The 13,186-nt window shown below is 46.4% G+C and overlaps 1 protein-coding gene across 3 annotated transcripts in view; it reads left to right on the plus strand.

Annotated features, from left to right (window-relative positions):
* The window catches only part of PPP1R12C (protein phosphatase 1 regulatory subunit 12C), a 62,070-nt gene that overhangs the window by 29,713 nt on the left and 19,171 nt on the right, over positions 1-13,186 (plus strand). For all 3 annotated transcript variants that reach the window (XM_030197874.1, XM_030197872.1, XM_030197873.1), the window contains exons 9-10: positions 35-138; positions 3,260-3,436. In XM_030197874.1, coding sequence (XP_030053734.1) covers positions 35-138; positions 3,260-3,436 — 281 coding nt within the window. The remainder of the gene's footprint in view (positions 1-34; positions 139-3,259; positions 3,437-13,186) is intronic.

Here is a 13,186-nt window from a genome sequence, read left to right on the forward strand (position 1 = left end):
TTTGGTTTTCAATATGCCTTCCCATTTCTGTTAGAGTTCCAGAAAAAAGACACAGGCCACGATGGCAGTGGCACATTGAATGGTGTGACCGATAGATCTCCAGTCAGCGCAGTCAGCCCTTTGCCTTCCGTCCAAAAGGTAAGGCATCTTCTGTCTGTCTGTTTCTCTCTGTCTCTCTTGCTTTGTTGGGGCCGATCTCTCCCTTCACCTTATTTGTATATTTTATTGTGTAAATCTGTTTACACTGAACTCCCAGCTCTTCCTCTGTTTTGATTTTCAAACCCCTCCATCTCTTCCCACTCTACCTTCCTAATTTATATGTTGTACTTCGTTTCTGTACCTTTGTACTTCATCCACTGTCCAATGCTCTTCTCCTTCGTTTACCATACTCCTTTCATTGCATTCTCGGCCTCTTTCCCCCATCATATTTTCTTTTTCTTTAATCACTTCAAGCACTTAATTCTCTCTTCTCTTTTCTCTTCCCTTTTTGGTGTTGCTCACTCTTGCCCGTCTTGCCCTGGTTTTCTCTCCTGCAATCTCCTCTTTTCCACCCTTTTACTGTTTTCTTTCATGTATTTTGCTTCTCAACTCTACCCTTTCCATTTACATTCTTGCATCTGCTCACCCTGAACCCCACTACTCTTTCCAGCCCTTTTTCACCACCTTCGTTCCCATCACCTCCATTTCTGGGCCCCTAGTTCCATCAATGTGGCGTCAGAATCTGCGCAAAACAGGTATCTTGGTGGTGCCCCAGAGAGGCCAGGAAGTTGTGGTGAGCATCATGACCCAAGCCATGTCTGTAGTGTCAAGCCCATGCGGGTTCTCCTCCTTCCCTGCTTAACGCTAAAACAGTGAATCTAAAATTTCCTTTCGATAAAGCAGAACGAAAAATGCTGAGGCACAAAAGTTCTAAATGCTGGCTTCCTCCCCTTTTTTCAGAATTTTCCTTTTGGAATTCTTTGTTCTTGTGTTTTGATTTTCTGTCATCGTATATGCCTTGTGTGTCTACCTAAACGGGTCCAAGACTGTTTATTGGTCCTCTTGAAAGGACAGCAAATAATGAGCAGGGGGCAAAGTGTAACCCTTACACTCTCCCTCCTGTGAGGAAGGAAGAGAGAGAGCGACTTCAGCCCCAAAACCAAGAAATTCCAAAAAAAAGATTCTACAAGGCAGTTGCATAGCAGTGTGTGAATAATTTCAACCACTTCCTAGAGACCCTGCTCATGCTATTGTAGGCAGCCTATGGCACTAAAGCGCTCGTAATTTGGACACCCTTGATGTGGGCAACATATTGGGCAGCATGAGACCACTGCAGACAGGTAACACAGTGGATGACACCCAAAAAAAGACCAGTCAGCTGTTATTCCTGGCCACACTACAAGGGTACTGCCTGTTGCTGGGAACCTGTAGATATTACTTTGTTTTCTTTGTCTCTGGTTCTTCACCTTCCTAATTACATATGCATCAAGTTCCTATACTTGATTTAGCAGCCAACCCTCATGTCTTTCCACACTTGGTAGCCATTCAGATGAAGGATTCAGCAGTCAACCCCTTATGTCTTACCATACCGTGACCTGTGCCCTGCACGCCAACAACACTGGTATCCAGTTCGATGTATCTGTTGCAGTGGTAGCTTATTGTCAAGTCTCTGAAAATGGTGCCATGGTTGTAAAATGGCAGGCATTGCCCTTGTGTCCCATGAGGAATGTCTTATTTAGCAGACAGATGTCATCTCCCTGTTGAGTTTTGCACTCTATGCTCTTGTCTTTCCGCTTCCTATGCTGCTGCCATCTGGCCCTCCTTTTATTGCCCTGCCTGCTGGAAGTGCCCTTTAAAGAGCAACTGAAAAATTGCTTCAATTTTATCCTGCTTGGGAGTATGAGGGTTGTGGGGTAAGCCATTCTCCTAGACGCAGGCTAATCATATGCCTCCATGCTTTCTGGGGATAACCAATTGGAAATCTAGTTGCAGGTCTGGGGCCTCTGAGAGGGTTACGACTGAGGTAAGATCTCAAGACTGGAAGATCGCAGTTGTCTTCATAATGGTCAACACGACCCTGACCATGAGCCTTAATTGAGCTTCATATCAGCATTTAATTCCACCTTTTCAATCAATAAAAGTGCAGAGTGGAGTACAATACAAATAAAATTAAACAAATGTATCCCCTCTACAGATTATTCCAAATTCCAGGCATTGTAGTTTTCTCCTTAGCACATAAAAAGCTTTTTTTTTTTTTGTTACATTTGTACCCCGCGTTTTTCCCACTCATGGCAGGCTCAATGCGGCTTACATGGGGCAATGGAGGGTTAAGTGACTTGCCCAGAGTCACAAGGAGCTGCCTGAAGTGGGAATCAAACTCAGTTCCTCAGTTCCCCAGGACCAAAGTCCACCACCCTAACCACTAGGCCACTCCTCCAGCTTGTGGCGAAGGCTGGCCAAAATGATCATGTCTGTTGTGTAAATGTACAAAAGGATTACAGACTGCCCTTTCCATTCTGTGGCAAGAACATAATGCTGCCTGCATCTCGCTGGGATCTTTCCCTCGGGTTTGAATGTGTTTTTCAAGATTCAGTTGCAATGATCGAGTTTACCTCTTACACCCGTTGTACCAAGAAAAACTTGGCAGCGCTTTAAAATGATAGTCAGTGAGCATGGAGTCATGTGGCTGTCCTCTTCGGCTTGTGCCTGTGTGTTACCTGCTGTGGAGCACAGTCCAGCCCTTTTCCTAGGGTATTTAGAGCAGGCAGGCCGGGCCATCTCTTCTGGCTTTAATAATCCAGTTAGGCAGTGACGATTGGGATGTCTTTTTTACAATATATAAACGTTGCTTTTCTCCTCTTACAAACAGCCTGCTTTGCTGTTTTGCAGTAGATATTTATTTAAAACGTTTCTAAAGTATCTCTTCAGTCTTAAAAAAAAAAAAAACTGGCTAGGGGTGTGTACAATTAAATGAAAAAACGTACAACACACCTGGACTTAATTGGATAGTTCATGTAGACTGTGTGCAACAATGGGCCTTCATGTCTCATGCAGAAAGGACTATGACGTCGTTCACCTGGCTGTTGGGTCATTCATGTCACTTTGTTTTTCCCCAGGATATTAGAGGAAGGGGGTAGTTCTTATTCTGGATGGGCTGGGAGGCTGTGCTCCACAGAAAGGTCTGTAGGTGGTATTTCCTTGACAGAAATACCTGCAAGGCCGTGATATGACCTATACTGCTTATCTTTGCACCCCTTTTCTGCCCCTTCTCTGCACGCAGTTTACTGGAGGATCTGGCCGCAGCCTGGAGAGAGATGATTCCTCACCAGCCCCCTGGAAGGTGGGCCTGCGCAAAACAGGCAGCTTCGGGGTACTGCAGGATGCCAAAATGGGAGAGGCCAAGGAAGCCGGGGTCAAGCGCTCTGCCTCAAGCCCTCGCTTGGACCTGGAGGACAAGGTAAGGGTGGCTTCCCACCTTAACAGAGTGAGCCTTAGACTACCTGGTTAAGCTCTGTCACTCTAGGTGTCTGTAGAGACCTGGACGAAGGCCCCAGCTCAAATATTCAGTGAAGCAGGTCAAGTTTATTAGCACTGCACTCGGTCACACAGCCTCTGAGGTGCATCAGAGCCAAAGTGGAAGTACTGGGCTAACGGGAGAAAAATTCAAATAGCTATCCTGAAGGTTTTGATATTTATTTATTGAGATTCATTAACCACCTTGATGAAGAGATTCACCCAAGGCGGTGTACAGCAGGTACAGTTTAACATAAAACATATAATTTTGTTAACAGCATAACAATAGTAAAAAAAAAAAAGAAATTAAGGGTTCTCTCAGTAAAGAGGTACTAAAGACTACCCCAAGGCATTTACCAGTTTGAATTGTCAAGTGAAAATCCAGGAGCTTGGTACATTGACATGAAGAATCCGGGCAGAAGGGCTGGAAGTGGAGAGCCACCAGTTAAGGCAGATGTAATTATGAGCTTGGACAGAGCTCACTTTGTGAACATGTTTAAAGGAATCCCGAAGCCCAACTGCGGCATTTATGTCTGGGGAAACTGAAGATCAAGGGTAACGTGGGCTTGGCTTTTAAGTTGGAAAAACTGGGGATTGTATGTATTAGGTAAAACGAATCTGTGGGTTAGTAGTTCTATAAGTATGTTGAGGATGCGTGGGAGGGGGTGGGGCAGAAACGTGACTGGGTCTCTAGGGAGATCAATGTTTGGATTGTATTGGGGGAGGGGGGAGGGTTTTTTTTTCTTTTTTTTTTTCTTTCTCTTCTTGTTCTTGTGCTGCGGGTGGCGGGACGAGGGACAGAAGGTTTGCAGGAGGGCGCCCAAGTGCTGGGGGGGGCGTGCTCTCGATGTGTATATGTGCATGCAATTACGTTCCAGGTTTGAACGGGATTAATGGGGCAACTTAAGATACTATCCTGGAATGTGGGGGGGGGGGGGGGGTCTCATCGCCCATAAAGCTTACAAAAATTCTGCAGGCACTGTGTAGGCATGCAGCGGACATAGTGTTCCTCCAAGAGACACATTTGACCTCAGCAGAGCACAGCAAATTTCAGAGAGGTTGGGTGGGTAGTGTAGTGGGTTCCCCGGCTTGTCATAAAAAAGCAGGTGTGCTGATACTTTTTCGTTAGGGACTACAATTACATATAACAGTGGTTGAGCGGGACACGGAGGGGAGGTATGTAGTAGTAGAATGAAATCACACACAGCCTCCAAATAATGAACTCATGGGCGGATGCATTCCAACTAAAGCTAAACGCAGAAAAAACACAATGTCTCATCCTGTCCTCACAATACAACACAAACAAACCCAATACCATAAACACCCCGGATTACACCCTCCCGGTTTCAGACAGCTTGAAAATTTGGGGAGTCACAATTGACCGTAATCTCACACTTGAAGATCATGCGAAAAATACAGCAAAAAAAATGTTCTACTCAATGTGGAAACTTAAAAGGATCAAACCTTTCTTCCCAAGGGAAGTATTCCGCAGTCTAGTACAATCAATGGTGCTAAAGCCATCTAGACTACGGCAATGCCATCTATGCAGGATGTAAAGAACAAATCATTAAGAAGCTTCAGACCGCTCAAAATACAGCAGCCAGACTCATATTTGGGAAAGAGTGAAACTACACTGGCTCCCACTAAAAGAATGAATTGCGTTCAAAGTTTGCACCCTGGTCCACAAAATCATTCACAGGGAAGCCCCGACCTATATGTCAGACCTTATAGACTTGCCTACCAGGAACGCAAAAAGATCATCACACACATTCCTCAATCTCCATTACCCTAACTGCAAAGAGCTAAAATATAAATTCACATACGCGACCAGTTTCTCATACATCTGCACGCAGCTATGGAACGCACTACCGAAGGCCATAAAAATAACGCAAGACCTAACTATCTTCCGAAGGCTACTGAAAACAGATCTGTTCAAGAAGGCATCCATCTTAAATCCAAATAATAAGACTTTACACAACCTAGACATAACTGAAATCTTACCACTTGACTGATTAACCTCGTTGCCATTAATGAATAAGCACTACCACTTCAATCTTTATGTCGAATATGGTCTCTCCATAGTCAATGACCTAAAGTATGCTACAACCCAATTCATTACTCAAGAACCTTCATGAATTACCATAATTTATTCTTCTTTACCATGTATATGCACACGATATATATCTATACCATGATTTGTTCCACGTATGTTATGTTCCATGTATGTTACCATGTATGTATGCAACTTAACGCATTACCATTTGTAATTCTGTTACCCGGAAATGGCAACCGCCATTACGGCAAATGTAAGCCACATTGAGCCTGCAAATTGGTGGGAAAATGTGGGATACAAATGCTACAAATAAATAAATAAATAGAGGTGGAGATGGGGGGTAGCAAGTATGTGTTATGCAATGTATATGCACCTAATGTCTGTGATAAAAAAGTTTATAGAGAGATAATTGCCTTGCTGAGTCCATATCAAGGGGGCAATATAGTTCTTGGGGGGAGACTTTAATATGGTGTTTGATCCTTTGGTAGATAAAACCAGCCAGGGGGGCCATGGGCCGAGTTACAACTCATGGGGTTTGCCGTTCCTTTGTTCAACTTTGGACCTGATGTGTGGAGAGTTTTACACCCCACAAACAGGGACTACACACATTTATCACGGGCTGATTCATCGCAGTCACGTATTGATTATTTTTTTGTCTCTGGTCCCCTCTTCTCAAGAACGCCAGCAGCGGAGATAGGGCCATGTGAGATTTCGGACCATTCGATCATATGGGTGCAGTTGGAGTTGGGTGGGGATGGGGGGGGAAAGGGGGCTGGAAATTCCCATTTGAATTGTATAGGGATGTGAAGTTCCGAGCATTTTTACAAGATAAGTGGCGAGTCTTTGAATACCATAATAGTGGCCATGTAGAGCAGTGTAGTTTGTATTGGGAAACAGCTAAGGCGGTAATGAGGGGAGAGATTATAGCCTATAGGGCGTGGACGAGGAAAATGAGAAATAAGGAGATATTGCGTTTAGAGCGGGAGGTACGAGTGCAAAGGGTTAGATATGGAGAGTCTCAGACAGAAAATAGGAAATTGATTTTTTTTTAGCTGCCCAGAGAGAATTAAATGAGTTGCTACATGAGAGAGCGAGGAAATCCCATTTGTACTATAAGCATCAACTTTTTATGTATGGGAATAAGGCAGGGGCACTGTTAGGTCGATTGGCCCGGGGGAAGAGGGGGTTCACTTAGAATTCTGCAAGTGAGGGATTCTGGGGGCAGAGTGCTTAGGTCAACAGGAGACATAATAGAAAGATTTCAGAAGTTTTATGGAGAACTCTATAAGGAGCCGACAGGGCTAATGTCTGATAGCACAGTATTTTTAGATAACATTGAGATGCCTAGGATTTCAGTCTCTCAGAAAGAGTCTCTCAATGCTCCTATTACAGAGTGAGAGCTGATAGTGGCATTACAGCAGAGTGACATACATAAGGCGCCGGGTCCAGATGGATACGGAGTGGCTTTTTATAAATTATTACAGGAGCAGGTGACGCCGTCTTTGCTGAATTTGTTTAATTCTCTGTCGGGGTCGGTACCAGAGACTTTTAACACAGCCAAAATGATTGTATTGTTGAAACAAGGTAAAGACTCGGAGGAAGTAGGGTCATATAGGCCAATATCTTTGTTGAACTGTGGTGTGAAATTGTATGCAAAACTTTTAGCCAACAGGTTGGCTAGGGTGCTACCAGGTTTAGTAGCGTCTCCGCAGGTGGGGTTTGTGAGGGGTCGGTCAGTGGCAAGCAATGTTAGGGCCCTTATTGCCTCATTGGAGAGGGTGGAAGAGCAGAGAAGGCCTTCTCTGTTGGTCAGTTTTGACGCAGAGAAGGCGTTCAGTTGGGCAGTCTGGAGGTTTATGTTTGCAGTTTTGCAGAAGGTGGGCATTGGGGGATTCTTTAGAGATGCGGTGGGAGCCCTTTACTCGAATCCGCGGGCATTTATATGGATTAATGGGGAACGATCCTTGCTGTTTCCAATAGAGAGGGGTACACGACAAGGGTGTCCGCTTTCCCCGCTGCTGTTTGTGCTTACGTTAGATCCGTTGATAAGAGAGATCGGCTCCCACCCAGAAGTGGAAGGGGTAACATGGGGTTCAACTACATTTAAAGTATCAGCTTTGTTGATGATCTTTTGGTGCACCTTACTGAGCTGAAGAAATCATTGACAGCATTGTTGGAACTCTTTCGGGAATATGGAGATTTTGCCGGGTTCAAAATTAATTTTTCTAAATCTTTGGCTCTGATGGCGATGGAGAGCGTAAAGTTGGAGTGGGGGGGGGGGGGGGCGTTTCCATTAAAATGAGCTTTGAATTGTTTTATGTATCTGGGGGTCCAGATGGCTCTGAAGACGTCGGCATTTTACAATCTTAATTTTACTAGGTTGTTGGATAATATGAAGGAGCGGATGAGAAAATGGAAGGTATTGCCACTCACGTTATATGAGCGGATCCAGTTGTTCCGTATGGTGGAATTTCCAAGGTGGCTTTATACATTGCAGGTGTTACATAGTAACATAGTAACATAGTAGATGACGGCAGAAAAAGACCTGCATGGTCCATCTAGTCTGCCCAAGATAAACTCATATCTTGAATTTGTACCTGTCTTTTTCAGGGCACAGACCGTATAAGTCTGCCCAGCAGTATTTCCCGCCTCCCAACCACCAGTCCCGTCTCCCATCACCGGCTCTGGTACAGACCGTATAAGTCTGCCCTCCCCTATCCTAGCCTCCCAACCACCAACCCCTCTTCTCCCCACCTGCTCCGGTGTTACCGTTGAGCATACGGAATAAAGATGTACAGCAATTCCATAAACTCTTAAGGTCCTTCTTATGGGGGGGGGGAAGTCTAAGCTTCCGCTGGGTCTATTGTTCAGATCTTGGAGGGAGGGGGGTATGGGGGTCCCAGACATTAAGAGATACAATCAAGCGTGCCTGTTGACGCATTTGGGTGACTGGCTGCTGGACCGGCAAGATTTTACGCCAAGGAGGTCGGAACAAGATATTTTAAAGCCATATCATCTGTATTTTTTATTACAGGGGTCGAGGCGAATGTTGCCGGATAAATTTAAGAATAGCTTGTTATTAGGGCCGTTGAGAGAGGTTTGGAGAGATTTGAATAGATGTTGGGAGTTGGCAGGAGATGTTTCGGATCTTTTGCCTTTGCAGGGTAACCCTATATTTTCGCCAGGCTCAGATAACAAAGTGTTTCGGTGCTGGGCGTCTCTGGGGATCACAAGACTGGAGCATGTTCTTGGGGCAGGGGGTGAATTGTTGAATCTGGGGCTGGGTATAGATATTAGGCATGAGTTTGCGTATCAACAATTGGCGCACTATGTCCGGACCCTTAGCTGGGCAGTGGACATGGGTGAAAGGTTAGGGAGTTTTTTAGGGTGGTGCCTGGGGAGCGGTTGTCAGTGTCGGGATTACATAAGATTTTATGGGAAATAGGGCCTAGTAAAGATATAGAGGATATTAAGGTACGTTGGACACGAGATTTGCAGAGATCGAATTTGGAATTAGACTATATAAAGTTGGTATCCCGTGTACCTACGCTATCGGTTAATGCAAATCTCAGAGAGTGTCAATATAGGATTTTGTTTAGGGCTTTCATGACTAAAGCACAGGTGTTCAGGATGGGAGGAGTTCCAGATCCCCTTTGTTCCAAGTGTCACCAGGGGGAGGGAACATTGTTTCACTATCTTTGGGAGTGCCCTCTAATACAAGTCTATTGGAAAGAGATATTTAAGTATCTAGTGGGCACTCGGATCAATTTTTCTCCCCTGGGGGTTCTGTTGGATAAATATGAATTGTTTGTGCTTCAACGGAGGGGGGCTCATCAATTTTTACGTAAGGCATGTATATTGGGGAAAAAATTGATTATGAATATGTGGCTTAAGTGTGGCTCCACCAGAATATTGGCATTGGAGGAACAGATTGCATGATCTTTTATTACAAGAACGTAGGGCGTTAGGACCCTCCCAGAAGAAAAGAGCCGGGTTTTTGGAAATCTGGGGCCCATATATACAATCACTGTCATCTAGGGCACGTAGTCTAGTCTTAAATGGCTTTTGATTTTTTTTTTTTTTTTTTGTAGTGGAGGTGCAAGAGGAGGGTGGGGTGGGGGAGTAGAGGGGTCATTAGAGTATGGACCTAGCGGGACCAACCTGTTGTAGAATTGGATTAGGTATATGGTGGAGCCAGAAGTGAGGGGGGGATCTGTGTCAATAGTAACGGTTCATTGTACCCTGTTTCACCGAAAATAAGACATTCCCGGAAAATAAGACCTAGTAGAGGTTTTGCTGAATTGCTAAATATAAGGCCTCCCCCGAAAGTAAGACCTAGCAAAGTTTTTGTTTGGCCCCAATGGGTGCCCACTCTCTCCCACCAGAAGCTCACTATTTGGCAACTAGCCACCCAGCCCAGTTCCCATTAGTGTGGAGGTAGTGATGGCGATATGGTACTGTGTTGTGGTTTATTAGGGGAGGTTGTTTGTTTTTTTGTGTCCTTGTGAGAGCCAGACGTCTATAACACAAAGCAACACATTCTTTTCCTCGTTCTTCCTCTATCAGGGGCCATCGTTGGGATTTTTTTTTTGTATGTGTAATCGTTTGGTTCTCTAGTGTGGTGCATTTGGGTATGGCTTGTACCATGTTTCGCCGAAAATAAGACATCCCCTGAAAATAAGACCTAGTGCATCTTTGGGAGCAAAAATTAATATAAGACACTGTCTTATTTTCGGGGAAACACGGTATGAATTGATTATCCTTTTTTGTAGTTAGTGGGTTCAGTATTGGGCATGTGAATTCCAAAAGAGGGGGGGAGTATAAGGGGAAAGGGGGGGGGGATAAAAGGTAAAATGTTGATAATGAGTTTATTGCTTAGCTCAGACTTAGAGGATTTGGTTTTCGAGTTAATGTAAAAATTTGTGCCAGCCGTCTATGTGTTGTGGAATCATCAATAAAAATTGTTGAAACATAAGTTGGAAAAACTGATGACTCAGTTTGGTTGCTTTAATACTTTTTCGCCGTTACATTTTGGAGCTAAGTATTATCTTTGCTGGAAAAAGAATTCTTTTAAATGAAACTTGGTCCTTGTAAGCATGTAATTTTGGAAGAATGACCTAGTGGTTAGAGCTCTGGTCTTGACATCCAGAGGTGGCCAGTTCAAATCCTACTTCTGCTGCTTGTGATCTTGGGCAAGTCACTTAACCCTCCATTGCCTCAGGTACAAATGTAGATTGTAAACCCTCCAGAACAGGGAAATACCCAGTGTACCTGAATGTAACTCACCTTGAGCTACTACTGAAAAAGATGTGAGCAAAATCTAAATAAATAACCAAGAATAAACATAAATACAGTAAATGAGGTAAAGTTGAAAAATAGTAGATTGAAATCTAATATTAGAACAACCGTGAAACAATATTAAAAATATACACATTCCTCAGCAACCCTCCAGACCGGTCAAGACGCTTGGGTTATGCATGCCTACCAGCAGAGGGAGACTGAGAACACTAACTTCAAACTGAGTACATATAACCTGTGCTAGCCCTCTATCTCCAGTATTTTCTCAGTCTCAGCAGAGGGTAGACATGCAGCCTGTGCAGCTTGTCCGGTCTGGTAGGATTTAGGTCCTTGTTGTGAGATTAGTTAATCTTCAGTTGTGGGGATAGATTGATGGAAGAACAGTGTTAATCCCTGTGCCTGGAATAGCTGTGGTGTGCAAGGGGTTGGTAGGTCCGGTGGGGCCTGCCATTGTCCCCTCTGGGGTGTCACACCCGGGTGGCCGGGTCCCTCCCCCCGACTGGCTCTCCCGTTTTGGGCAGCGTTGTGCCTCGGCTGCAGTGTTAATCCTGCAGCCTTGAGTGCCATACAGATAATAGCAGCAGGGCTCAAATAAAGTTTAAAAAAAAAAAAAAAAAAAGAGCACACCTCGTGTGGAGAGCTGCAGGAGCTGCACTCCGGTGTTTCTGGAGGTGTTCAGCTGGTCTGGGAGAGCTGAGCCACTAATTAAGCGCCGGTGAGTGCTTTTTCTTTTATTTGCTGTTCGCCGGTTGTTGTAATCAGCTGTTTTCTGAGGCGCGAGTATGTCAGGAAAGTTGCTTCGTTGCCGGCTGTGTGCGCGTCGGGGTGTAGACGCGGCTGGCGGTTCCTGCCGGTTCTGTGGAGAGCCCAAGGCCCTATCCCCCGCGCCACCGGTGTTAGCAGCGGAGGTTCCTTCGGCGGGATCGCAGGAGGTTGCGGCGGCTCAGTTTGGCGCTTCAGCGGCGGTTCCGATTTTGGCGGGAACCGCCGCCATCTTGGATTCAGGCCTTTTGAGCGCTGAGACGGTCGTGGGGCCTCAGTCTCTCCCGATTTCGAGTCCCGCTGGGGGGGAGGCCTCGGGCAGCACGGGGTTCCCTCCAGAGTTTGTTTGGAGTTTATTTCAGGCTTGGAAGGCGGGACCATCGGGTGCGGAGTCCCTTAGTCCTAGATTGGGGGGGGCTACCGCTAAAAGACCTCGAGTGGAGTGCTCGGAAGAGGTAGAGGTCTTTTCCCCTCCGGATTCTGAGGGTGATTTTAGCCCCCTGGAAGAGGAGGAGGGGTCGGTGGCAGGGCAGGATGGGGACCTGTCTTTGCCTGGGGAAGACCCCTCTGTGGTTAGGATTTTTCACAGGGATGAATTATCTGACCTCATTGAGCAGGTGTCCGCCACTTTAAGGTTTGATCCTGCGGCGGCTCCCATTGGGGATGGGAAGCAGGTGGATCCTTTGGTTAAGGGGATCAGGCGGGTCTCTCGTTCTTTCCCTATGAATGCGGACTTGAGAGACATGATCACGCAGGAGTGGCATTCGCCGGAGGCTCAGTGTAAGGTGGCTCGGGCTATGACCAAGCTCTATCCTATTCCTCAGGAGGACAGAGAGTCTCTCAGGCCCCCGACGGTGGATGCCGTGGTGACGGCAGTGACTAAGGCTACTGCTATTCCAGTGGATGGGGGGGCCGCGTTGCGGGACCCTCAGGATAGGAAATTGGAGACCTTTCTAAAGCGGAGTTTTGATCTGTCTGCCTTGGCGCTTCAAGCGTCTGTTTGTGGAGGTCTGGTGGCTCGGGCCTGTTTTCGCTGGGCGGAGAGGCTCCTGGATAGCCCGCAGGCTGATAGGGCTTCTCTTGTTCAAGATCTGGCCAAGTTGGAGATGGGGTCGTCGTTCTTGGCGGATGCGCTGTACGATTTGTTGAGGGCATCTGCTAAGAACATGACCTTTGCGGTGGCAGCTAGGCGGGCCCTGTGGTTGCGGGGCTGGGTGGCCGATGCCGCCTCCAAGACTAAACTTTGTTCCCTCCCTTTTAGGGGCTCTCTGCTCTTCGGGGAGGAATTGGATAAGTTGGTGAGGGGTCTGGGTGATGCTAAGGCCCCCCGGCTTCCTGAGCTTCGTCCCAAGGTGTCTAAGGGGGCAGCAGGGCGGGGGCGTTTTCAGGAGGCTAGACGTTATCGGCCCGGTAGGTCTTCTGGGGGGACTAGGGGTCGGTTTTTCCAGAGAACCCAGCCCTTTCGAGGTGGCCGTCGCGGGGGGCGAGGCTTCTCTTCGGGAGCGTCCGGTACGTCCCGTGGGTCTCAATGATGGTTTGGGGACCCAGCCTCTGGTTCGCGTGGGGGCTCGCTTGCGCTTG

Source organism: Microcaecilia unicolor, chromosome 3 (genome assembly GCF_901765095.1).
Source record: "Microcaecilia unicolor chromosome 3, aMicUni1.1, whole genome shotgun sequence".
In the NCBI taxonomy this organism is placed as follows: domain Eukaryota; kingdom Metazoa; phylum Chordata; class Amphibia; order Gymnophiona; family Siphonopidae; genus Microcaecilia; species Microcaecilia unicolor.